Source organism: Podarcis liolepis, assembly GCF_965112155.1.
Source record: "Podarcis liolepis genome assembly, chromosome: 11".
Taxonomy (NCBI): Eukaryota; Metazoa; Chordata; class Lepidosauria; order Squamata; family Lacertidae; genus Podarcis; species Podarcis liolepis.
In genome coordinates this window covers 15,642,343-15,666,652 of record NC_139565.1, presented here as the reverse complement: position 1 = coordinate 15,666,652, position 24,310 = coordinate 15,642,343, and the positions used below count along the sequence as shown (strand labels likewise).

At 44.0% G+C, this 24,310-nt stretch overlaps 1 protein-coding gene across 2 annotated transcripts in view; it reads left to right on the top strand.

Moving 5' to 3' along the window:
* Nucleotides 1-24,310, top strand: part of ADAMTS19 (ADAM metallopeptidase with thrombospondin type 1 motif 19) — a 124,588-nt gene that overhangs the window by 7,934 nt on the left and 92,344 nt on the right. The window contains exon 3 of one of the 2 annotated variants that reach the window (XM_083464410.1): nucleotides 22,331-22,472. In XM_083464410.1, coding sequence (XP_083320536.1) covers nucleotides 22,331-22,472 — 142 coding nt within the window. Of the gene's footprint in view, nucleotides 1-22,330; nucleotides 22,497-24,310 lie in introns of both variants that reach the window. The other variant, XM_083464409.1, reaches the window with a different exon arrangement.

The window sequence follows — 24,310 nt, the reverse complement described above, 5'->3', positions numbered from 1 at the left end:
GGTGGAGAGAGTATGGGCAGCTGGGATGATGTAAAATCCTGGAATGATTTAAAGCAAAGCAATTATTCTTTTCCTTTAGCCTTTTATTAATCTGCATGCCTGCGGAACCATATAGAAGAAGGACAGGGGTGTTGTTGACAGTGGCTCTGAGGCTGAAGAGAGTCAATGGCATATCCTGGTTGGCTGGCTGTAATCTGTGGAACAGCGCTACAGCTATGAAGACATTGTTGGCTTCCATTCCAAAATCTGATTTCAACCGAAGAACATTGAAAATAGCTTGCCCGCATATTTTTTTTTTTTTTTTTTTTGGTGAGGACTAGAGTTAGTTTAGTTTACTGTTGTTAAAACTTGCAGATTTGCCAGGTTTGATAGGATTTTAAAGTGAAATTGGGTGGAAAAGTTGAGGTTTAAGCTGCAGTTCAGTTTGCTTGTTTAGACTCAAAACTGTTGGGTTTTGGGGAAATGGCATTTAACTGATACTGAAAAGTAGTTGCTTAAAGTGTAACTGCCAGCTTTTAAACATTTGCATGTTGGGTGTCTCAGTTTTTCCGGCATGTGGGTACAATGCGGACTATGGATGAATAGTCAAAACTGAATACTTTTTTTGCACAGTGTATTGTTACTTGTTCTGATAGGTGTCAATATACTTAAAAAAGGTAAAGGTAAAGGGACCCCTGACCATTAGGTCCAGTCGTGACCGACTCTGGGGTTGCGGCGCTCATCTCGCTTTATTGGCCGAGGGAGCCCGCGTACAGCTTCCGGGTCATGTAGCCAGCATGACGAAGCCGCTTCTGGCGAACCAGAGCAGCGCACGGAAACACCGTTTACCTTCCCGCCACAACGGTACCTATTTATCTACTTGCACTGGCGTGCTTTCGAACTGCTAGGTGGGCAGGAGCAGGGACTGAGCAACGGGAGCTCACCCCGTTGCGGGGATTCAAACCGCCAACCTTCTGATCGGCAAGTTCTAGGCTCTGTGGTTTAACCCACAGCGCCACCTGTGGGAATTTTTGCTACTTATATTTTTCCTTTTCTCTCCCCAAGTCCACAAGGTTTGTGTCTGTGTGTATGTATGTATATATATATATATGGTAAAATTGGCCCAGTCAAAGGCAGATGGTTCTGTTTGCTTACAGCCGCATATTACACTGTGCATCCTATAGGTGCATCATCAGATGTTAATAGCCTATAGCTGGTTTAAGCGCTTGATTCTTCTTTGCAAAACAGCGCAAGCAGACTCTAATTGTCACTTGGAATATATTAGGCAGCTTCTTCTACACAATTCTCTCTCTCTCTCTCTCTCTCTCTCTCTCTCTCTCTTGCTGCTGATGGCATTGTAGTGGAGATTGTCCTGATCTACAGGATGAGTTGCCACAGTCGTAGCTTGCCTGCCATATGGTGATAGCTGCTGTTTGATCTGAAACCTTGATCTCACTTTGCTCACCTCTACTCTTTGTCTTTCCCTCCTTTAAACTTCTAAACATTTTCCTGGTAAACCAAGGGTAGGAATGGGGACATGCAGATCAAGCAAATGTAAGCTACATTTATTTATCTAAAATGTCAGAAAGTACCAGTTTGAGTATACATTTTCTCCAGATATTCTCTCCTGGTATGTCCCACAGAGGAACTTACGGTCTTCAAACAAAAACATCCTGAAGGTCCCGGGCCACAGAGAGGTTAGGCTGGCCTCCACTAGAGCCAGGGCTTTTTCAGCTGTGGCTCCGATCTGGTGGAACGCTCTGTCACAAGAGACTAGGGCCCTGCAGGACTTGACATCTTTCCGCAGGGCCTGCAAGGCAGAGCTGTTCCACCAGGCCTTTGGTCAAGGCGCAGCCTGACTCCCTCCTTTGACAGTCTTCACAGAACTCTAGCCCAATGGTTGCCATCAATTTGATTTGAGTTTAATTTTATAATGAAATGATTTTAGAATGTTGTATTATTTTATTGTTGTTAGCCGCCCTGAGCCCAGCTTCAGCTGGGGAGGGCGGGATATAAATAAAAATTTATTATTTTATTATTATTATTATTATTATTATTATTGAGCATAAAATAGTATGCAGAAACTGATGGGACTGAAAACTGGGTTTTTAAAAATAGGTCCCTCTTTATCCTCTGAAATGATCAACATTGACCATGACCAATCTGAGTCAGTCATCTATCTAGAAGTTTATGCTCATTTTTATCTACACATTTTCTTTCTTATTCCCTCCCCAACATCAACGGAAATCCTTCCGAATCTAAGATTAGTTTTCTTTAAAAATTGCAGATTCCTTCATCTTAGAAGAATAAATTATGGCATGGCATTTCCACAAACTTTCATGGTATTTTGAGTTTTTCTAACAAATTACAAGGAGAAAGTTTGTTCATAAGGGCATGAAGCTGATTGGGGATAATCTTTCTCACTGAAAGGCCACAGAGTTCAAAAGGCTTTTCTTTGTTTACCTTAATTTATCGCTTGTTTGAGTTGTGGAGAGATATGTTTAAACAGGCACTATCAGATTTACCATCAGAAGAAATGGTCTAGGTGGGAGGACATCAATGGAAATGTCAAATGGAAATGAAACAGATTTGTTTTATCACATAACTCAGGGGACAGCTCTGAAGGTATGATGTGATGGAGACCTGAACTTCAACTACTGGTTAATATGAATCTAAGAGCTGAATGGATTTAATGCAGTTACAGTGGTATACCTTGGGTTACATACGCTTCAGGTTACAGACTCTGCTAACCCAGAAATAATGCTTCAGGTTAAGAACTTCGCTTCAGGATGAGAACAGAAATCATGCTCTGACGGAGCAGCAGCAGCAGGAGGCCCCATTAGCTAAAGTGGTGCTTCAGGTTAATAACAGTTTCAGGTTAAGAACGGACCTCCGGAACGAATTAAGTACTTAACCCGAGGTACCACTGTACTGCCAGCACTACTGACAAATATGCAAATGCAATTGCACCAAGACAATTTCCCACCAACAGCACCAATGTTTATTTCTTTATTATGAGTATATAGTAACAGTATTTAATTGTGGTGGTACAAGAACTGGTCAGAATGTACAGATCATGTGCAAAGGTTTACAACAAAAAGACCAAAGGGAGAGGAGGGGTGGAGACACAAGACCGGAATAGAGAAAGGATGAAAAAGCCTGGATGAAAATATTGTTTTTTCCCAACTATTTTGCAAACCACATGGAGAGAATGATATATAGAAATGCTTGGTATAATAAAAATCCATTCAGTAGTTTCTAAGAAGAACCCAAAGCTCTATGGAAGAATAGTGGTAAGAGTTCTTGGTTCAATTATGTGTACCTTCAACTAAAAGAATTCGAAGTAACAGGGCTGATAAAGATGTCTGCTTGAGACTTTGGGGAATTCGTTCCGGGTAGATGGACTAGTGATCTTACTTGTTAGAAAACAGGTCATTGTGTCTTCATGCGCTCATGGATACAGGAGCATGGAGGTGGTTTAGGAGAAACCTACCAGTGAAACAAGAAAGAGAACGAAGAGAACGAAGAGAGAACTGTTGTCTTCGTCCATGGAGTTTTCTTGGCAGGGATACTGGAGTGGCTTGCCGGTTCCTCCTCCAGGTGGATCACATTTGGTCAAAACTCTCCACTATGACCTGTCTATCTTGGGTGCCCTGCTCAGCATAGTTCATAGCTTCTCTGAGTTATTCAAGCCCCTTTGCCACATCAAGGCAGTGATCCATGAAGGGAATTGATGCTTTTGAATTATGGTGCTGGAGGAGACTCTTGAGAGTCCCATGGACTACAAGAAGATCAAACCTATCCATTCTGAAGGAAATCAGCCCTGATTGCTCCCCGGAAGGACAGATCCTGAAGCTGAGGCTCCAATACTTTGGCCACCTCATGAGAAGAGAAGACTCCCTGGAAAAGACCCTGATGTTGGGAAAGACGGAGGGCACAAGGAGAAGGGGACGACAGAGGACGAGATGGTTGGACAGTGTTCTCGAAGCTAGCAGCATGAGTTTGACCAAATTGCAGGAGGCAATGGAAGACAGGAGTGCCTGGCGTGCTCTGGTCCATGGAGTCAAGAAGAGTCGGACACGACTAAACAACTAAACAACAACAACAATAGAGAACTGAAGCTAGACCACTGACTTCTGGCCAGACTCATCTAGTACCTTTCTAGACCTATTAAGCCCACAGAATAAAGAGAGAACAGAGTAGCTTTGAGTTTCAAATAGGCAACAATTTAATTGATCCTTTATGGGATCTTCAGTTGTCACACAGCTCACCATAATCAACTCCCTCCTCCTCCTATGGATTCCCTATCAGGTAAAAGAGCTTTCCTTCTTCAACTTCTTTTCTGGGTGAACCTCCAAGTTTGGGACCATTGGATGAACCTTCTCCCGCTCGTGGTCTTCACAAGTGCCAGTATGAGTCTGTCTACATCACCACCCCACAAGGCCTCATAATAAGGTGAATTCCAGGTAGAAGACCTTCCCTTGTCTCCTCTATCTTCATGGCCTTGAAAGGGACAGGTCTGAGGAAGTTTTCCTTCATTTTAGCACGTGACTCAGGGAGCTCATTTTTCTTCTCCAGAGCCTTCACTGTACTTGCCAACCTATCCTACACTGACAGCCACCCAGAAGCTAAACTCACGATCAGGTCGGTTTGGTGCTGGTGAAAAACAAAAAAACACAAAACCTTTCTGGCCATTTAGCCAGTAGGGAAGAAGGTGCCTATGTTCCTTTGTGCCTGTTGACCAGCTAGATCCACAATATGTCCTGGGCAGACCAGACAGTTGCTGAGGCCAAAGGAAGGAAAGAAGAGACTTTGAGAAAGGACTGAAGTCTTCAGTAGCATCACTCACCCCTTCTGCACCCAACTGCTATGCGGTTAGTCTGGTCCCAAGGACTGGGAGTGGCAGAAATCACCGGCAGTCTACTGCAACTGTTGTTCAACTTCTTTGAAGAGTTCCTTATAAAGGGGAAGCCCTCAAAGGACTCGTGGTCTGTTTGGTTCAAGACCACAGGGAGTGTAAGGATGTGTTTCCCATGCTGTATAGTTTCTCCTATCATAAGGGCCACCTCACTGTAACAGCAAGGCTTTCTGGTTTCCTTTGGAAATAATATAGTCCATAATTACTGGCTGTAACCAGACAGCCTTAATCTGCTTCCTGGTAAATCTAACACTGGAGGTCGGAGGACCGTTTCACTCTAATTTTAGGATTAACTGGTGTTGTTTTGGACTGGACTCCTGTAAGGAAGAATAACTCTGTAGGTTTAATACTATGGACCGATCCACACAAGCATTTAATATGACATTCTCCAAATCACAGCCTTTCCCTCCCTCAATCTGGATTTTCTCATAGCAGGGCTCTGCAGAGTATCCCCGGTTTGAGAAAATCTGGATGTGGACAGCCAAGAAAATGGAGGCGCAGAAAGCTATAAAATATAGCATGGATTAACCCCAAGTATAACATCTTAGTGGCTGTTATGTTCTTGTAAGCTAGTTCAACAAATACTGAGTTATCCCCCACCCCCAAGGATGGCTGCATTCCAGGTTTATAACATAGCAAGCATATTCATCCCACATTGACTTGTACCGTTTTTATCTGGAAGCTGCACGTTAAGCTAGACTAAAATCCTGGATTCGAATGGGATCCATTCCGGAGCCTCGTTCGCATCCTGAAGCGAACACAACCCACATCTGCACATGCATGGGTCGTGATTTGCTGCTTCCGCGCATGCGCGTGACCTCATTTTGAGTGCCTGCGTATGCGCGAGCGGCGAAACCAGGAAGTAACACATTCCGTTATTTCCGGGTCGCCGTGGAGTGCAACCCGAAAATGCTCAACCCAAAGCTACTTCAACCTGAGGTATGACTGTAAAGGCTATTAAATGGTCCCCATAGAGTTCTGTTATAACTACCACCATCTTCCCTGAAGAGTGGCCACTCTGCTGGTTATACAGTCATACAGTTATAGACTGTACCTGGGCAGGCAGTTTATATCAAGAAGTCCTTTTTTTGCAGCTTCTAGAAGTAGATGAGATGAATCAGTGTTGGTGTCTCCAGCACAGCAACAACGTGATAAGGGAGGAAAGACTTCTATATCCCGGTTTCTGCACAAACATTTTGTAGTTCATATCCATAATCTGAAGAAGTCTAGATGGTGAGTCTGGAAAAATTCCACTGACAAATTTGAGAAGATGTTTAGAATCATTAAAGAGGGCAGCCAATTCACTCTCTGAATCATTAAAGTGAGTAGCCAACTCACTAATCGTAACCAGATTATGCCTGAATTGAGGTGGAATAATTGCTTTGCTAAATCTCTGTGAAAATAGCAGTTTGCTCTCTTTTTTTCTTTTTTCTTTTTGGCTAACTTGTTCTCCAAGTAACCAAGATGTTCTACAAAGCATCATTCCTTAATGGATATGGAATGCGAACTATTACATGAAGAACCATTTAACATCTAAAATTAGTTTTTAAAAATCACGCCAGGCTACTTGGAACCCATTCTTTGCTTTGCTGTTTAATTAAATAACATTACAATTCTGCATACACTTACTTGGGAGTAAGCACCAGTGCACTCTAAAAGACCTACTTCTGAGTATGATACATGGGATTGTACAGTGGTACCTCGGGTTAAGTACTTAATTCGTTCCAGAGGTCCGTACTTAACCTGAAACTGTTCTTAACCTGAAGCACCACTTTAGCTAATGGGGCCTCCTGCTGCTGCCACGCCGCCAGAGCCCGATTTCTGTTCTCATCCTGAAGCAAAGTTCTTAACCTGAAGTACTACTTCTGAGTTAGTAGAGTCTATAACCTGAAGCGTATGTAACCTGAGGTACCACTGTAACTTCAATCAAGCCATGCTGCCAGATGACAAGGGACAAGTTTTCATTTGACAACATCAACCTTAATAACTGCATACATTTAAAAAGTAACTATACTTCTTGCATTCAAAATGGAGTAAGGAAGCATTCTGGGGCTCTGAGGGTTTCCTAGGGGTAATAGTGGGGCCTCCTGCTGCTGCTGCTGCGCTGCCGGAGCACTATTTCTGTTCTTATCCTGAAGCAAAGTTCTTAACCTGAAGCACTTTTTCTCGGTTAGTGGAGTCTGTAACCTGAAGCGTATGTAACCTGAAGCATATGTAACCTGAGGTACCATTGTATTAAATTAATTCCTTTATTTGAATGCTTTATAGGCTATCCAAAACATCCCCATAAATTGTATTAAAGGTTAGAAATGCCATTTATACATGCCATTTATACATGCCATTTATACATGCACTTGTTAGTTTTTCTGACTGTTTCTCTGTTTTGAGGCTCCTATGCATCAAACCATCTTTGAATTTTAGCACTTTAATGCCTACTAAAATATTGTTTAAAAGCAATTTGCACTGATTTTGAATATTCACCTGGAAGAAAACCTGTTACAGAGTGAAAGTGAAATATCTAATTGTATATTCCATATATAACTTAGCTGTCTTGCGAAAAACAGATGGGGAAGCCTGCCATTTCTTAAGTTTATAAAAATGCTGGTGGAGAGGAAAGAACTTGAATATTGTTTCCCAAAATAGTTGTGGAGTAGTGTGTGTGTGTGTGTGTGTGTGTATATATATATATATATATATATATATATATATATATATATATATGATACTGTTTCTCTTTCACAACCTTGTAAGCTGCAGATGCCACATGCCTTTCATGCTAGTTGACTTAAAAAGTTAATTTTTGTGTGTGGGTACATGCTGTGTATTATACGATGTTTTTCTCGGGTCCACCAGTACAAAAGTCAAAATTCATTTTCTGAATGAGTTTTATATCCAGAAATGTAGAAGTGTGCCCCGGGCCAACGCTGAGTGACTTCATTTTTTGAATGTGACTATCTTCCAACAATTGCATGTGCTTATTTAATTACCTCAGCTGCGCTACCTTGGACTCCCACCAGATCTTCAAAGCAGAACTGGGTCAACTCAGGCCAGCACTAGTTGGACGGGGCATCTCGTAGGAGAAGCCAGGTATCGCAGCTGTAGTTACTCAGCAAATGACACTCTTTGAGAACCGTTGCACAGCTTCAGCGGCAGAATGCAAAACTACATGTGCTGCCTACATCTCATATTTAAAATGGCTATTCACCCTTCATTCCACAAGCTTGTCCTTAAGACTGAGAGCAGTTGGCTTCTACTTGCATTGCCATGATGTAACATGTGCACTGTTTATGAAAAATTGCCAGTCCAGCTGGCTTTCTGAAGGTGAACAGAACCCTGTGACAATCACTGTGAAACTGGAGGGGAAGTCTTTCCTTTCTTCAGGGCTGTTCATAAGCACCTTTGTTTGACAAGCCAATCTTAAGACCATCTATTGATCTGTTCCTATCAATCTGAAGTTGAGGTGGCTAGATCTAAATTCCAAAAGGGTTGCAGTACAGTGGTTGGATATATGGTATATACAATAAACGATACCTTTATTGTCATTGTCCCATACAGAACAATGAAATTGGAAATCTACATGAAATATTCAAAACCCCCTAAAAACTCTGAAACCCCCTTTTAAAATACAATATACTATAGAGACTCCTTATGCTGTGTTTAGAACCAGAATTGCATTTGCGTAGAAACTGTTTCTCAGGAGGCTAGTCCTGGCCTTTATAACCCTATACCTCAGTTGCCAAGCGTAATGTATTCCAGAAGACCTTTCGACTTCTGAAACATTCGACAACCGAGGTGTGATGGGCAGTTGACAATTTCAGTGGAGAAATGTGCCTCGGAAGCCCTTCAGCTTCCGAGGCATGTTAAAAAATGGAAGCATTCAGTTCCGGGTTTTCGGCGTTTGGGTTCCAAATCATTCAGCTTCTGAGACGCTTGAAAACCGAGGTTCCACTGTATAATGTCATGCTAGATAGTTAAAGTAAGGTATTTTTTGCCTCCAATTTGTTATTTCATCCAATGCATTCAGGTTTAAGAGGTTTTGAGTGTATAGAGTTGAGTGTGTAGAATTATCACAATCTAAATGATTCTGATAAATTACAATCTAAATACAAAATCAGATGGCGTCTTCATGAGAAAAAATAATGCAAAACCCATAAGGGCGCACATCTAAGGGAGAAAATATTAAATGTCAATTTTGCAAAATAGACGTACAGTGTCGTTTAATACCAAAGCTCCATCTTGTTGGAATAAATGTGTATTATTGGTTTGAAGTAAGACTTCATGGATTTCTGCATCATAAATCTAGGAGCAAGGGTATGATATATTTACTGTATCATGCTTTTGTGAACATATATTGGCTACAGCAGATTTTGGCTTTCAACTGTGAAAACAGCAGTTTAATAAATTACATCTTTAAAACTATTTTCCACGATCATAATATCATATATACCCTGACTTTAAGCATATATGCTTCATATATGAAATGCTATTCATAATAATTAATGTGGTGTGGTGCATAAAACAAATAGCTTGTTGCAAATGGCATAAAATTCAAAATCACTGTTGAGATATATAATCAGCTCTTTTATAGGAGTGTTAAATTACAGTACTGTTCAAGAGGTGGTGGGGGCTTGCTTCTAGGCAAAGGCACTTGAAATGTTTTGCATGTGTTTGTATGGATGCGTAACTTACAGTTGGGGGTTACAGTTCCCTGCAGAAGTGACTTTCATGTAGGAATCTGGCAATACGCAACATTGGCATTAGAGATGCTTTTGCAGGTCCAGGTGTCATGCTCCCCAGTCCCCAACCCAGGTAAATAAAAGACCCCTAAGACGGTCTGCTAAAAAGCAGAGACATCACCTTGCCAACTAAGGTCCATATAGTTAAAGCTATGGTTTTCCCAGTAGTGATGTATGGAAGTGAGAGATGGACCATAAAGAAGGCTGATCACTGAAGAATTGACGCTTTTGAATTATGGTGCTGGAGGAGATTCTTGAGAGGCCCATGGACTGCAAGAAGATCAAACCGATCCATTCTTAAGGAAATCAGCCCTGAGTGCTCACTAGAAGCACAGATCCTGAAGCTGAGGCTCCAATACTTTGGCCACCTCATGAGAAGAGAGACTCCCTGGAAAAGACCGTGATGTTGGGAAAGATTGGGGGCACAAGGAGAAGGGGATGACAGAGGACGAGATGGTTGGACAGTGTTCTTGAAGCTACCAGCATGAGTTTAACCAAACTGCGGGAGGCAGTGGAAGACAGGAGTGCCTGGCGTGCTCTGGTCCATGGGGTCACGAAGAGTCAGACACGACTAAAGGACTAAAGAACAACAAGAAGACGGATTTGGATCAAAACAGGCCACAACTTTATTGAATACAGATGAAAGAGGTTTGGCTAGGGCATGGGGCAATTGAAAATACTTCTGGCCCGCCAACCGGAAATGACACGTAGGTCAATCCAGGTGGGGGTTCCTAAGACTTACATAAGACAGGGTGACCCCCGCAGGGGCTGCTGTCTGGGGGTCCTGCCCCGTGGACATAATCACTCCCCCCGGATCCCTTTAATGGGATACCCTAGCGTTTGGAGGGGCTGAGGCTAAATGCTGCTTCATCATTACTTTGTCCCTTATGCATTCATGTTTGGGGTGTTGGGGAACACATGGTACACTGAGATACCTCTCTGTAATATTTAAACGGTCAGACATGAGCATGGTCTTATGAACTATTTGTATATGGAATGCAAGATGGGTGGCGGAGTAATGAATTGAAGATTCCCAGGATGTACTTTTGTTTCCTCATTTTCCCTACTCACTTCTGCACTTTTCAGTCTGAGATCTGGCCGCTGAATGTATGAAAAGAGCTCCAGTGAGAAGCGTTGTGTGAAATTTGACATCTAGTGACATGGAAGCTCTGTTGATGGTGTTATATGTGGTGCTGTTTTCCTAGAAAAAGAGGTGCTGGAACTCACCACGAACGCCTCCTTTGTTCTCATAGAATGGCGTTGTCTTTCAAACGTGGCGTCAGGAGTGGAACTTGGTGGGCAGAAGTTGGTTTGGGGTCAGCTTCCAGATGAATGTTTTTTGAATTCTCACCTAGAAACCAGAGTTTCCCAAGCCACTCTGGGCAGCTCCTAATCAAGTGTTACAAGCAATACAGCATTAAATATTAAAAACTTCTCTGAACAGGGCTGCCTTCAGATGTCTTTTAAAAATAGGATAGCTGCTTATTTCCTTGACATCTGATAGGAGGGTGTTTCACAGGACAGGCGCAACTACCAAGAAGGCCCTCTGTCTGGTTCCCTGGAACCTCACTGCTGTAATTTTAAAATAAGGTGGGGTTTTTTTGCACCCTTTTATATATATAAAAAGTGAATTTGTGCAGTGGATACCTCTGCTTCACTACTAAGATTTAAGAAGCCCCCTCCCCACAAAAATCCATGTGGGATACACAACATTCCTTAAAAGGGAAGTGAGTGACTTGTCTGTTTTCATAATAGACAAAATATTGGGTTTTTGTTTTCTTCAGCCTCTGCTCACACAAAATGTTAAAAACAGGTTCTGGGCCGAGTATCTGTAGACATAACTAACAGGTTTAAACACTCTGACACATAGTACTTTACATGCATTGTTTGTTTGTTTGCTCCATCATTCCTAATGGGGTGGTATTGACCCCCAAGTCTGCTTGGGTAAAAATCTTTATCTTCGCTAAATTAAGGTGGGAGGCCTCTGAAATACCACGTGTCAATTCAAACCTCATCAAACTTGAGGACTACCTGGAACATGGAATTGTAGAAGACAGACACAAATATGTTATACATTTTTTTCAATCCTGTAGGAGCATATTTCATTGACGAAGGCTTGAGAAATGCAGTAAATATAATTATTATTATTTTAGTCTTTATTTAGAAGGAGCTACCAAATGAGAACAGTCTTTCACAAAACATGGCTCCAGAATTTTCAAAGGTTAGATTGTGATTGAGTTGTTTGAATACAAGTTGAAAATACCATGTATACCCTTGTAAGTTTGTTGGTAATGTTGCATGAGACCAGTTTATTATGAATGGCTTCTACCAATTGCCTTAAAAAGCCAATTACAGTGTTCCTCGTGTTACATACGCTTCAGGTTACATACGCTTCAGGTTGCAGACTCCATTAACCCAGAAATAGTACCTCGGGTTAAGAACTTTGCTTCAGGATGAGAACAGTGCAGCAGCAGCAGCAGCAGCAGCAGCAGCAGGAGGCCCCATTAGCTAAAGGGATGCTCCAGGTTAAGAACAGTTTCAGGTTAAGAACAGACCTCTGGAACGAATTAAGTACTTAACCTGAGGTACCACTGTATAGTGAAAGACCTCTGTGATCTCAGATCTCTTGAGAACAGACCGCATAGGAAGAGGAAACTGATGTAGTTTTTCCACTGAAATAAATATAAGAGACTTCATTTCTTGCTTGTATGAAGTACCTTGATTTTTAAGAGATCTACATATAGGGAGAAAAAACAAATTGGTGAATATTTATAGAATATTTCAAGTTCATTCTTTATATTCTGTTTATGTTTATAATTTCATTTCATCCTTCATATTCCTTTTATGCATATAAAATAATAATACACCCCTTGCTTGCCAAAATGACCTGAAAACAGTCTATGAGTACCAAAACTGACGATGAAGTATTCACTTATGAAGTTTTGGAAAGACTTGAAAAACACTGAGTTGAACTGTCTAATCAATGTATGAACATTGTATTCCATGTGTCTGCTATTTATTTATTGCTTCAGTATATTGAGATTGATTTATAGCCGCCTTCTGCACCATCGCCTTCTGAAATTAGATAGGCGCTGAGCAAGTTAAAAATAATTTATTTGGTGTGTCTTTCACAAGGATATAGTGCAGTGATTGTGGTGGAAAGGCTCACAGTCACACCCTGGGCTTCAGTCTTCCCATCTGATCAACATCACCTTCAGTGTCCATTGCATAATTGTCTGTTTCATTCATAATTGCCTGTTTCATTCATATATATTCAGCTATAGATATTTGATGATGCAGGAGGGTCACCCACCTGCAATTTCTCCAGCTCATCACAGGTTGACAGGTGATTCCAGAGGGTAGCCAGACTGGACTTGTCAGGGAACTGACATCGGAGCGAGAGGCGAAGGGGAGGCTCCCAGATGATGCTGGCAAAGGACCCAGCAGCAGGGGGAGAAACAGCTCAGTAGAGGGGGAAGCCAATCAGCGCAACACCAGGGATAAAGGGGGGCAGACGGGGGAATTGGAGAGAGGGCTCCAGGACTCTTCACTGGACATCAGTGAGGAGAGCCCAGGTCCTCCGCGACCCACGCCCTCCCTGCACAAAAGACTCCTGCGCAGTGAGTGGAGGAGTAGACTGGGTGTCAAACAACTTTTATGTTGGAAGAGGTTCAAGAAACGCCCACTGACGGATTCTGCCAGTGACTGAGGCAGCCACGATGAGAAGGGGCTGTGCAGTCAGAAAGGTTTAACAAGGCAAATTAACCGAGAAAGGCACCAGTTTACGCACGAGTAACTCATACCTATTACAGGACTGTTATAGTTAAAAGCAACAGTGAGTCTTGTGGAAGTTTGAACAGATTTATTGTGGTATAAGCTTTCATTATCCAGAACCCAGTTTTGTGTATCCGGTTAAGTAGGATCTAGTTCAGCAACCTTTAAGACAAAAAGAGCCACTTGGACCCGTTTCCGAAGAAAAACAACAACTGGGAGCCGCAAAACCATTGCGACATTTAAAGCATGCGTGCCGCTGCCCTCCGATCTGACAGTGGGCGGGAAGGTGACGTTGGGACAGTGCGTGACTAACGCACGCACCACCCCCATGCAACGTCACAGCCAGTACAGCGCCCGCCACAGTGGGGAGTGTCGGGGCGCACAATGCGCCTCCTCCCCTCGCTAGTATCCGCCCCGGAGCCGCAGCAAAGGTGTAAAAGAGCCGCATGCGGCTCCGGAGCCGCGGGTTGCAGACCCCTGACTAGTTTTTCAACCCTTGTAAGGTAAAGGTAAAGGGACCCCTGACCATTAAGTCCAGTCGTGGCCGACTCTGGGGTTGCGGCGCTCATCTCACTTTTATTGGCCGAGGGAGCCGGCGTACAGCTTCTGGGTCATGTGGCCAGCAGGACTAAGCCGCTTCTGGCGAACCAGAGCAGCGCACGGAAACGCCATTTACCTTCCCGCCAGAGCGGTACCTATTTATCTACTTGCACTTTGATGTGCTTTCAAACTGCTAGGTTGGCAGGAGCAGGGACCGAGCAACGGGAGCTCACCCCATCACGGGGATTCGAACCGCCGACCTTCTGATCAGCAAGCCCTAGGCTCAGTGGTTTAAGCCTTGTACAGTGGTACCCCGCAAGACGAACGCCTCGCGAGACGAAAAACTCGCAAAACGAAAGGTTTTTTCGTTTTCGAGTTGCCTCGCAAGACGAATTTCCCTATGGGCTTGCTTCGCAAAACGAAGCTTGCCCCGGGGACAGCGGGTCTTCTCTTTTGAAGCAAGGGGCGGCGGGGAGATAGCGATCTCCCCGCAGCCCCTTGCAGCAAAAGACATCGGGGGAAGCGGGGAAGCGAAGCGCTTCGCTTCCCGCTTCCCCCGCACCTCTTCTAAAGCAAGGGGCTGGGGGGAGATAGCGATCTCCCCGCAGCCCCTTGCAGCAAAAGACGTCGGGGGAAGCGGGGAAGCGAAGCGCTTCGCTTCCCGCTTCCCCCGCACCTCTTCTAAAGCAAGGGGCTGGGGGGAGATAGCGATCTCCCCGCAGCCCCTTGCAGCAAAAGACGTCGGGGGAAGCGGGGAAGCGAAGCGCTTCGCTTCCCGCTTCCCCCGCACCTCTTCTAAAGCAAGGGGCTAGGGGGAGATAGCGATCTCCCCGCAGCCCCTTGCAGCAAAAGACGTCGGGGGAAGCGGGGAAGCGAAGCGCTTCGCTTCCCGCTTCCCCCGCACCTCTTCTAAAGCAAGGGGCTGGGGGGAGATAGCGATCTCCCCGCAGCCCCTTGCAGCAAAAGACGTCGGGGGAAGCGGGGAAGCGAAGCGCTTCGCTTCCCGCTTCCCCCGCACCTCTTCTAAAGCAAGGGGCTGGGGGGAGATAGCGATCTCCCCCCAGCCCCTTGCAGCAAAAGACGTCGGGGGAAGCGGGAAGCGAAGCGCTTCGCTTCCCGCTTCCCCCGCACCTCTTCTAAAGCAAGGGGCTGGGGGGAGATAGCGATCTCCCCCCAGCCCCTTGCAGCAAAAGATGTCGGGGGAAGCGGGAAGCGAAGCGCTTCGCTTCCCGCTTCCCCCGCACCTCTTCTAAAGCAAGGGGCTGGGGGGAGATAGCGATCTCCCCCCAGCCCCTTGCAGCAAAAGATGTCGGGGGAAGCGGGAAGCGAAGCGCTTCGCTTCCCGCTTCCCCCGCACCTCTTCTAAAGCAAGGGGCTGGGGGGAGATAGCGATCTCCCCCCAGCCCCTTGCAGCAAAAGATGTCGGGGGAAGCGGGAAGCGAAGCGCTTCGCTTCCCGCTTCCCCCGCACCTCTTCTAAAGCAAGGGGCTGGGGGGAGATAGCGATCTCCCCCCAGCCCCTTGCAGCAAAAGATGTCGGGGGAAGCGGGAAGCGAAGCGCTTCGCTTCCCGCTTCCCCCGCACCTCTTCTAAAGCAAGGGGCTGGGCGAACTTCCCGCTTCCCCCGACATCTTTTGCTGCAAGGGGCTGGGGGGAGATCGCTATCTCCCCCCAGCCCCTTGCTTTAGAAGAGGTGCGGGGGAAGCGGGAAGCGAAGCGCTTCGCTTCCCCGCTTCCCCCGACATCTTTTGCTGCAAGCGGCTGAAGGGAGATCGCTTCTCCCGGTGCTCCGAAGCCGGGCGGGGGGCAGGGGACACCTCCCGCCGCAGCGGGGACACCTTTTGAAGGCAGGCGGGGGGGAGCAAAGACTTTGGCCCCCCGCCCGCCTTCAGAAGAGGTCCAGGACCTCTTCTGAAGGCTGGCGGGGGGCAAAAGTCTTTGTCCCCCCTGCCTGCCTTCCCAGGGGCTTTTAAATCGCCCCGGACAGCGGAGAAGTCCTCCACTGTCCGGGGCGATTTTAAAATGCCGCCCGCCAGCATTTTAAGATCGCCCCGCACAGCGGAGAAGTCCTCCGCTGTTCCGGGGTTTTTTAAAATGCTGGGGGTGGGAAGAAAAGCCCTTGTCCCCCCCCCCAGCCTTCAGACGAGGTCCGGGGACAGACTGTCCCCGGACCTGGTCTGAAGTCGGTTTCCCTAGGAACGCATTAATTGATTTTCAATGCATTCCTATGGGAAACCGTGCATCGCAAGACGAAAAAACCGCAAGACGAAGAGAATTGCGGAACGAATTAATTTCGTCTTGCGAGGCACCACTGTACTTGCTAATAAATCTCTTGGCTTTTAAAGATGCCACAAGGTTCTTTCAGCTTTTTCATTTTCCTAGGGGTCGTCACGTTCTCCTCTGCAATGCATGTATTTTTTTAAACATAGAAAATGCACGTCCAGATTAACGGTATCGCTTTCTGAAACTTCAAAAATGGCGCTCATGGTAATTGTATCTTGCAAATCCTCCCTAAGTGAATCCTGTGTTGTCATTACATTGAATTCTGTTACCTCAGACTGGAACACACCCAGATGCACATCTCAGGAGTAAAGAAGAAGAAAAGCAGTATATAAATCTGTCATGCTTTCTGCAGGCTAGAATGCTATATATGGAATAATAATTGTTTCTGAATGTTATTTTGCAGGGCAAAGCCAAGTTCTTAACTATGAAGTTTAGCTTACATCATATTTAATTATTTCCGTGTAGCCTCCAGTACTTGGGAATTATACACAGGATGCAGTAGTAATTATTATCTCAATGTGATATATGGTTCAAATGTGCTACACACTTTTTTTGGTATATAACTTATCAGGGGCTTGCATAGATTCGAGATGAGCTCTGGGATTCTGTGTGCTGGGTTCCTTCCAGTCTCTCAACATGGTTTTGTTAACACAAATTTTCAATGGCACCCCTGAGTAATTGCTGGCAAGAAAGTACACAGCCGAGCCTACTTAAAAATAAACTGTTTAAGAAATAGTCCTGTGAAAAGAATAACATCTTCTGCAAATGAGCTTTAACTTACATTAAATTAAAGTTAAGCTTTCATGAAAAGAATGAATGATTTCAAAGGAGTTAGCTGTAAGAAGTAAGAACTGACACAGAATAAAAGCAAGTGCAGAAAAGCACCAAATCTTCTAGAGTCTAAAGAAAAATATAGCATGCGTAGTTTAAATGGGGCATATTGTGAACATCGAAAGCAGCTTTAGTCATATATCTCTAACTTGCTCCTCTTTTTTATAATTTTTTAAATTAATTTTTCATTAATAACAATCCAATATAGACCACATTAATACAATACCAAATCATAATTCAGTTTAAAAAGCCAATCGTCAGATTCCAAGTTAAACATTTTGGTTGACTTCCCATGTTCTGATATGAGGAGATTTTTAGGAGATGTTGATTACTTGTTCCTGCTCCAATCCTCTTATTTAATCCAGATAATACAGTTCCGATGTTGATCCTTTATTTTAACAGCCACTGATGTGTTGACTTTCATTCGTATTTAACTGTTCCATATCCTTTAATTTGCAAGAGGAGTTTATATCTGGTATCTTTCTGTGTGGAATGCTTTTTTTTATAAAAAAACCTTCCTTTTTGTTGCAATCAATCATTTTTGGCACCCCCCCCCATTCCAAGGACTCAATTTTACTGTGTACCTTTCGCCATTTTGCTTTTCTCAAAACTGAAAGTGATCTAGCGACGTGGTTCTCTATACACAAGCTGTTTCAGTGGTTCGTCTGTGCTGAAGGTGTCCATGAGACTCCTTGACTCCTGGGTTGAAATATCCTAGTGTCCTTCCAGCTTCCCCAGCAAACCATTAATTCTAACATAGTCTTCATTATATCATTGACTTCAATGCAAGAATGATAACAATATTTTGAACAACGCAATTTCAAGTGGATCATATCTTCTTCAGAAGCCCTTTTCTACTTCTGTTCCCTTTCTATCTCCCATTTTGCCTCCGCCTTTCCTGATTCTGACTTTGCTTCTTCTAAGGTTTGTTTCCAAGCCCTCGTATTGAAACTGGTTTGTAAATGAATCCAATGTGTGTAGCATTATTGTCACATATGTCACGTGGTGGCTGTTTGAGGCAGGAGTAATAATGTGAAGAGTGGGTCTTCCGGTGGATTTCTCCCACTGCAGGGAGAATTTCTGTGCCCTCATCTTCTGTTGCAAAGACTGTTTGGTGGCATTGAGAATCTCCATGAGATGAATCAGTCCACGCGCTCAGCTGGTTTACATCAAACTGAGCAACTGTACGCAGAAGGCCTTTCGAGTAACAGCATGTGTTCTTTGTATCGCACAGTGAACTTGTTCAGCACGGACTTGGGATGGATCCGCTTCTCTGGAAACTTGTGTTGTGCAACTAGCTGAAAAATCCCACAGTACTTTTTAAGGAGGGAGTTAACATAGATGAGAGACAGGACGTTTTCTTCATCCAACAAATTTAGAAAAGCCATCAGCAGGTGGACAGAGAACTTTAAGAAAAATATGTTGTGCGGATCCAGCACAGCAAATATGTCAGGAAGTACAGTTAATCAAAGACAGAGATTACTGGCTACCATTTGGGTATCATTTCTCTATCTGTCCAAAAATGAAGATAGTTGATGACAGAGGGCTGTACTCAGAACAGAATGATTGACTCTTTTATTTATCTAATCGTAGTGGGCCGAGTCTTCACTATTTCATCGGTGTGTTTGGTTTTTCTGCATGCTATTTGTCTTGTGGGTGTTCTGTTTGATCGTGATCTCTTGATACATAGACGGCTGTTTTGATAACCGCTACCAACTTTGTGGGCAGAGACAGAAAGGTAAAAGCAGGGAGAAAAAATGGATTAGCAAATGCGCCACAAAACTTTACAGATCTTTTTAAAAGAGAGTACAGTTGTACCTTGGTTGTCGAATGGAATCCATTCCAGAAGTCCGTTCGACTTCTAAAAACGTTCTACAAGCAAGGCACAGCTTCCGATTGGCTGCAGGAGCTTCCTGCATACAATTGGAAGCTGTGTAAGCCGTGTCGGACATTCTCCTTCTAAAGAACGTTCACAAACTGGAACACTCACCTCCGGGTTTGCGGCGTTCGGGAGCCAAAACGTTCGACCCCCAAGGTGTTCGGCTTCCAAGGTACAACTGTATCTGAGAAGTAAAACCCACACAGGACTCTAAGACTGGGCTATGTTATCTGAGTTACAATTAGCACATCATATAGTTTCTAATACCCCAGAATTCACTAGTTGTGGTTGAACTGAAAAACTGTAATTTGAGATGTGCTCCCTTTTCTCTTATATATGTTAGAAAATCTGTATGCATATGCTTATATAATGGCAACAAACTAGCTTACTTCTTTTTGAAAGATTGATAGTAAAGTAGCTGTCTCACACGCAGAGAGGGTTCACAAAGGGGTGCAATGCCCACATGGAAGCCATTTAAAACACTTCCACTGCATAACCACCCCAACTAGCTGTTGTACACTTGGGCTAGGGTGGAAATGAAATTCAGGTCAGGATTTTGACTTTGATGCAAGATTGGACCCAGTGCCTGTCATTCCAGAGTTTGGAAGTCTATACACATTTGGTGCAAGCTGCCACCTCGGCGCATGATGTGATTTAAGGCCCATCAAGTGGTGTTCAACAAATGGCCTGTCCTGTATAAACACACACACAGTCTCTCTCTTATCTCCAATGACAACTCATTAGATGGTGTAACTCATGAGAAAATACTTCAAAGTATGATTCTGTAAACCTGTTTCTTATCTTCATTGATATATTGCCAGATGTTGTGTTTCACTAAAGCAATAAAAAGTTACTTTTCTTTGTCCGTTAATGAGATTCTTGTAAAAACACAGAGGCGTGCTCCTGATATAAAAGGAGCAGTCTCCTTTTATGTTTGTTGCTGTTTATCTTTTTTTTTTAAGTACTCAGTGCTTTACAATTACATCATTCTCCCTCTCAGTGACTCCACGAGGTAGCTTAGGCCTAACATACAGTGATTTGTACAAGGCCACCCAGTGAGCTTAACAATACCATCCCTTCCTTATTTATTCAGAAGTACTTCTATTGAGTTCAATGGAACTTACTCCCAGGCAAGTATCTATGGGATCACAGATACTGAATCTGTATGTGATCAGTATGCCGATGACACTCAACTCTACTTCTTGGTAATACCTGAATCAGGTGAGGCTGTGTAAGTTTTGGACCACTGCCTGTGGTTGGTGATGGGCTGGAGGAGGTTCAATAAACTGAAGCTGATCAGATCTTGGTGAGACAGAAGCCCTGTGGGTGAATAGTTCCCAACTTCAGGACACTGGAAGGTTAGATATGTAGCTTAGAAGTACTCTTAGATCTGATACTGTCACTGGAGACACAGGTATCCTAAGTCCTTTTTTCTAGCTTTGACTGGTACGCCAGCTACAGACATTCCTGGACAAGGTTAGCTGAACCACAGTGGTGATCTCTAGTCTACTGCAGTGCACTCTATGTGGAACTGCTCTTGAGATTGGTTTGGAGATTGCAGCTAGCACAGGATGCTGTGGAATGATGTTTGCCTGGACAGGCATATCAGCATATTGTACTAGTGCTGAAAGCTCTGCCTGGCTGCCAGTACACTACCAAAATAAGATTAAGGTATTACTTTTAGTGTACAAAGCCATAGACTGTCTAGGACAAGGTTACATTGCTGCTGCCATGAGTGCTGGAAGGAAGACCGTTCCCTGCTATCATATCTCCTCTTTTCCAAGCTAAACATACCCAGCTCCCTCAGCTGTTCCTCATAACGCTTGGTTTCCAGACCCTTGATCATCTTGGTTACCCTCCTCCGCACAAGTTCCAGCTTGTCAATATCCTTAGTCAATTGTGGTGCCCAGAACTGGACACAATATTCCAGGTCTGACCAAGGCAGAATAGAGTGGTACTGTTACTTCTGCATAACACTGTTGACTCATGTTACTTCTCCTATCACTGCTGCTGCATCATAATGTTGACTCATGCTAAGCTTGTGGTCTACTAGAGCCAGTGTGGAGTAGTGGTTAAGAGCGATAGACTCGTAATCTGGGGAACCGGGTTCGCTTCCCTGCTCCTCCACCTGCAGCTGCTGGGTGACCTCGGCTAGTCACACTTCTCTGAAGTCTCTCAGCCTCACTCACCTCACAGAGTGTTTGTTGTGGGGGAGGAAGGGAAAGGAGAATGTTAGCCACTTTGAGACTCCTTAGGGTAGTGATAAAGCGGGATATCAAAGCCAAACTCCTCCTCCTCTTCTTCTTCTTCTTTATAAATACATTGAACAACAACAGGCCAAAGACAGAACCTTGTAGCACTCCACTTGCCACTTTATTCCAGGATGACGAAGAATTATGAGCATTCTTTGGGTTTGGTCACTTCAACCATCTGGAAAAGCCCTCCTCATTGTCTCTGATTCATTTTCTATACAGACTAAAGCAGCTTAATGTCACCGGTACTTTGAAACACTGTTCCCTCCGAAATCAGGCAGGCACCCACAATTCTGATATTTTGCTGCTTGCTGAAATCATTTATGTTTCTCCACTCCCCCCCCCCCGAAATTAATTTGATTGAATGTAGGTAATTCTGTATTTTAGAATATTGCAATTTTATGATGTTTCAATTGTACATTGCCATACATCTATAAATAATATAAATAAACTCTGCCCGCACCACACCCGCCAGCATCTGCTCCCTGAGGTGGTTGCCTCATTCTGCCCAATGATAGGACTGGCCCAGATTTCCATTCCCAGCATGTGTACTTGCAGCAGAAAAAGTTTGCACTGTTTCCCCAAGACAGAGATGATTTCCATGTAGAAGGAATAATAATACTTGAAGCAGCCTTAGGTGTGTTTTTTCTGACCAGAAGTATTTTGTTAATAACTGTCCTTCATTTTAATAAACAAAGACATAAATGATAATGTGGAATGTTGTAAGACGAGTGTATAGATTGTGCTGAACATATTTAAACGACCTCTTGGGGGCCTCCAAAGCAAGTTTTGAGAAATCTAAATATTTCACTGTGCATCTGCTACTGGCACATAGCCACCCACCCACATTAAGTCAAAGTAAATGACATTTATTTTAGCGTTTGGAAAGAAAGAGGCTAATGGAACAGGAACTGGCACCTAAGTTGCCTATATCTGCGCTGCTGGACCTGCCTCCAAAATATCATGGTTTGGAATTATTGTACTGATGTAACTTATGTCTCATCATCACAAGCATTTTCTGGCTGCTTCAGGAAGTCTTAAAGCATTAAGGGTCTATTTGAAATTTATTCTGTATATGTGGCATGGTGGAGCCTCGTTAAATAACACACCCTATCTGTTGCTTTTGTTTCCCACTGCAGATGGGTTTTTTGCAGCTGAATGACGACTTCATATTTATTGAACCACTCAATCACACTTTGGCTGTGACAGGTCACGCACATCGCGTCTACAAGCGTAAAAGGTCCATACCTGAGAAAGCCACTGCAAAGCCTGCTTCTCATAGTCAGTACTGTGGTGTTATTACTGGTAATGTAATCCCTGTTAACCTATTTAATGCAGTAGGCACTTATTGTAAGAAACAAATATCTTTTTCTTAATCTCTAGTCACTATTCTGGTTAAAGGTAAAGGACTCCTGACAGTTAAGTCCAGTCGTGAATGACCCTGGGATTACGGCGCTCATCTCACTTTGCTGGCCGAGGGAGCTGGCATTTTTCTGCCTCCCCAGACAGTTTTTCCTGGGTCATGTGGCATGACTAAGCCGCTTCTGGCAAAACCAGAGCAGTGCACGGAAATGCCATTTACTTTCCCACCAGAGCGGTACCTATTTATCTACTTTCACTGGCGTGCTTTCAAACTGCTAGGTTGGCAGGAGTTGGGACAGAGCAATGGGAGCTCATCCCGTCGCAGGGATTCGAACCGCCGACCTTCTGATCGGCAAGCTCTAGGCTCTGGTTACTTGAGTACTATTACTTTAAATGACAATTAGCCCTATTCCATAGTTGTTGAGTTGTAGAAAGTGTCATTGATTTCAGTAGTCTATAATTTGGATTGTCCCATTAAACACAATATTACTTGGAGTTCCACTGAAATTAGTGAGACTTGCTTCCAAGTACATGGAGCCTCAGTCTCTGTTTAAAATCAGTGGACAGAAACTCCTTTACTTGGAAATAAATTTAACTGAAGACAGTTTCCAAGTAAATGTGTTTAGAATTGATGTGCCAGGATTCTAACAGGACAAGTCGCAAATCAACCTGCCAACTCACTTTTTGGATAGGATCACACTCTCTTCTGCAATGAAAGCTGATTCTCTTTTTGTCCTTGTTCTGATCTGTCTCTTCTTCATTGTGGTTCTCAAATGTTGTGCTTATGATAAACTGCTCAAGAGCCAAGCTCACTGTGTCAAAATACAGTTCTTGCAAAACCACTTCAGGGTTTTTAGTTTGTTTCCAGGTTACTTAAGCTTACTTTGTTAATTCGTATAGGGCTTGCTCACATTTGAGCATTATCTAGCCGTTAATTCACTTCCTCACCCCCCCCCCCCGTTTGAATTAGACTAGATTAAACATCTGCATATATTTGAATTTGCATATGAGGAGGAACTTCAGTGTTTCCCAGTAGGCATTCCATTTTGTGTTGTCCCTTCCTTCAAATCTGTTGATTCTGTTACGCCACCTAAGTACTGGCGCAGGTGGAGCTGTGGTCTAAACCACTGAGCCTCTTGGGCTTGCCGATTGAAAGGTTGGCGGTTCAAATCCCCTCAATGGAGTGGGCTCCTGGTGCTCTGTCTCAGCTGCTGCCAACCTAGCAGTTCGAAAGCACACCAGTGCAAGTAGATAAATAGGTACCGCTGCGGCGGTAAGGTAAACAGTGTTTCTGTGCTCTCTGGTTTCCACCACGGTGTCCTGTTGCACCAGAAGTGGTTTAGTCCTGCTGGCCACATTACCCAGAAAGCTGTCTGTGGACAAACACCGGCTCCCTTGGCTTGGAATCGAGATGAGTGCCACAACCCCATAGTCGCCTTTGACTGGACGTAACCGTCCAGGGGTTCTTTACCGTTACCTTTTTACTGACAGGGCAAGTGTGCAGATAGCTGTGCATGCATGACTGTCTCTGTCTCTGTCTTTTTTCTTTTTCTTTTTTTTAAAGAAATCCCTGCCCAGGAAGTGGGCACCAAATACACAGTCAGGCAATTGCAAGTTTGTGCAGTTTTTGAGTTTTGTGCAAATTTGAGGGATCAAAAGAATATGGCTCACTCTTGATGTTGCACTTACTAACACAGTGGAAAAGAAACTGAAGCAATTGTAAATTGTCAGCACAAAATTCATCCCCCCCCCAACAA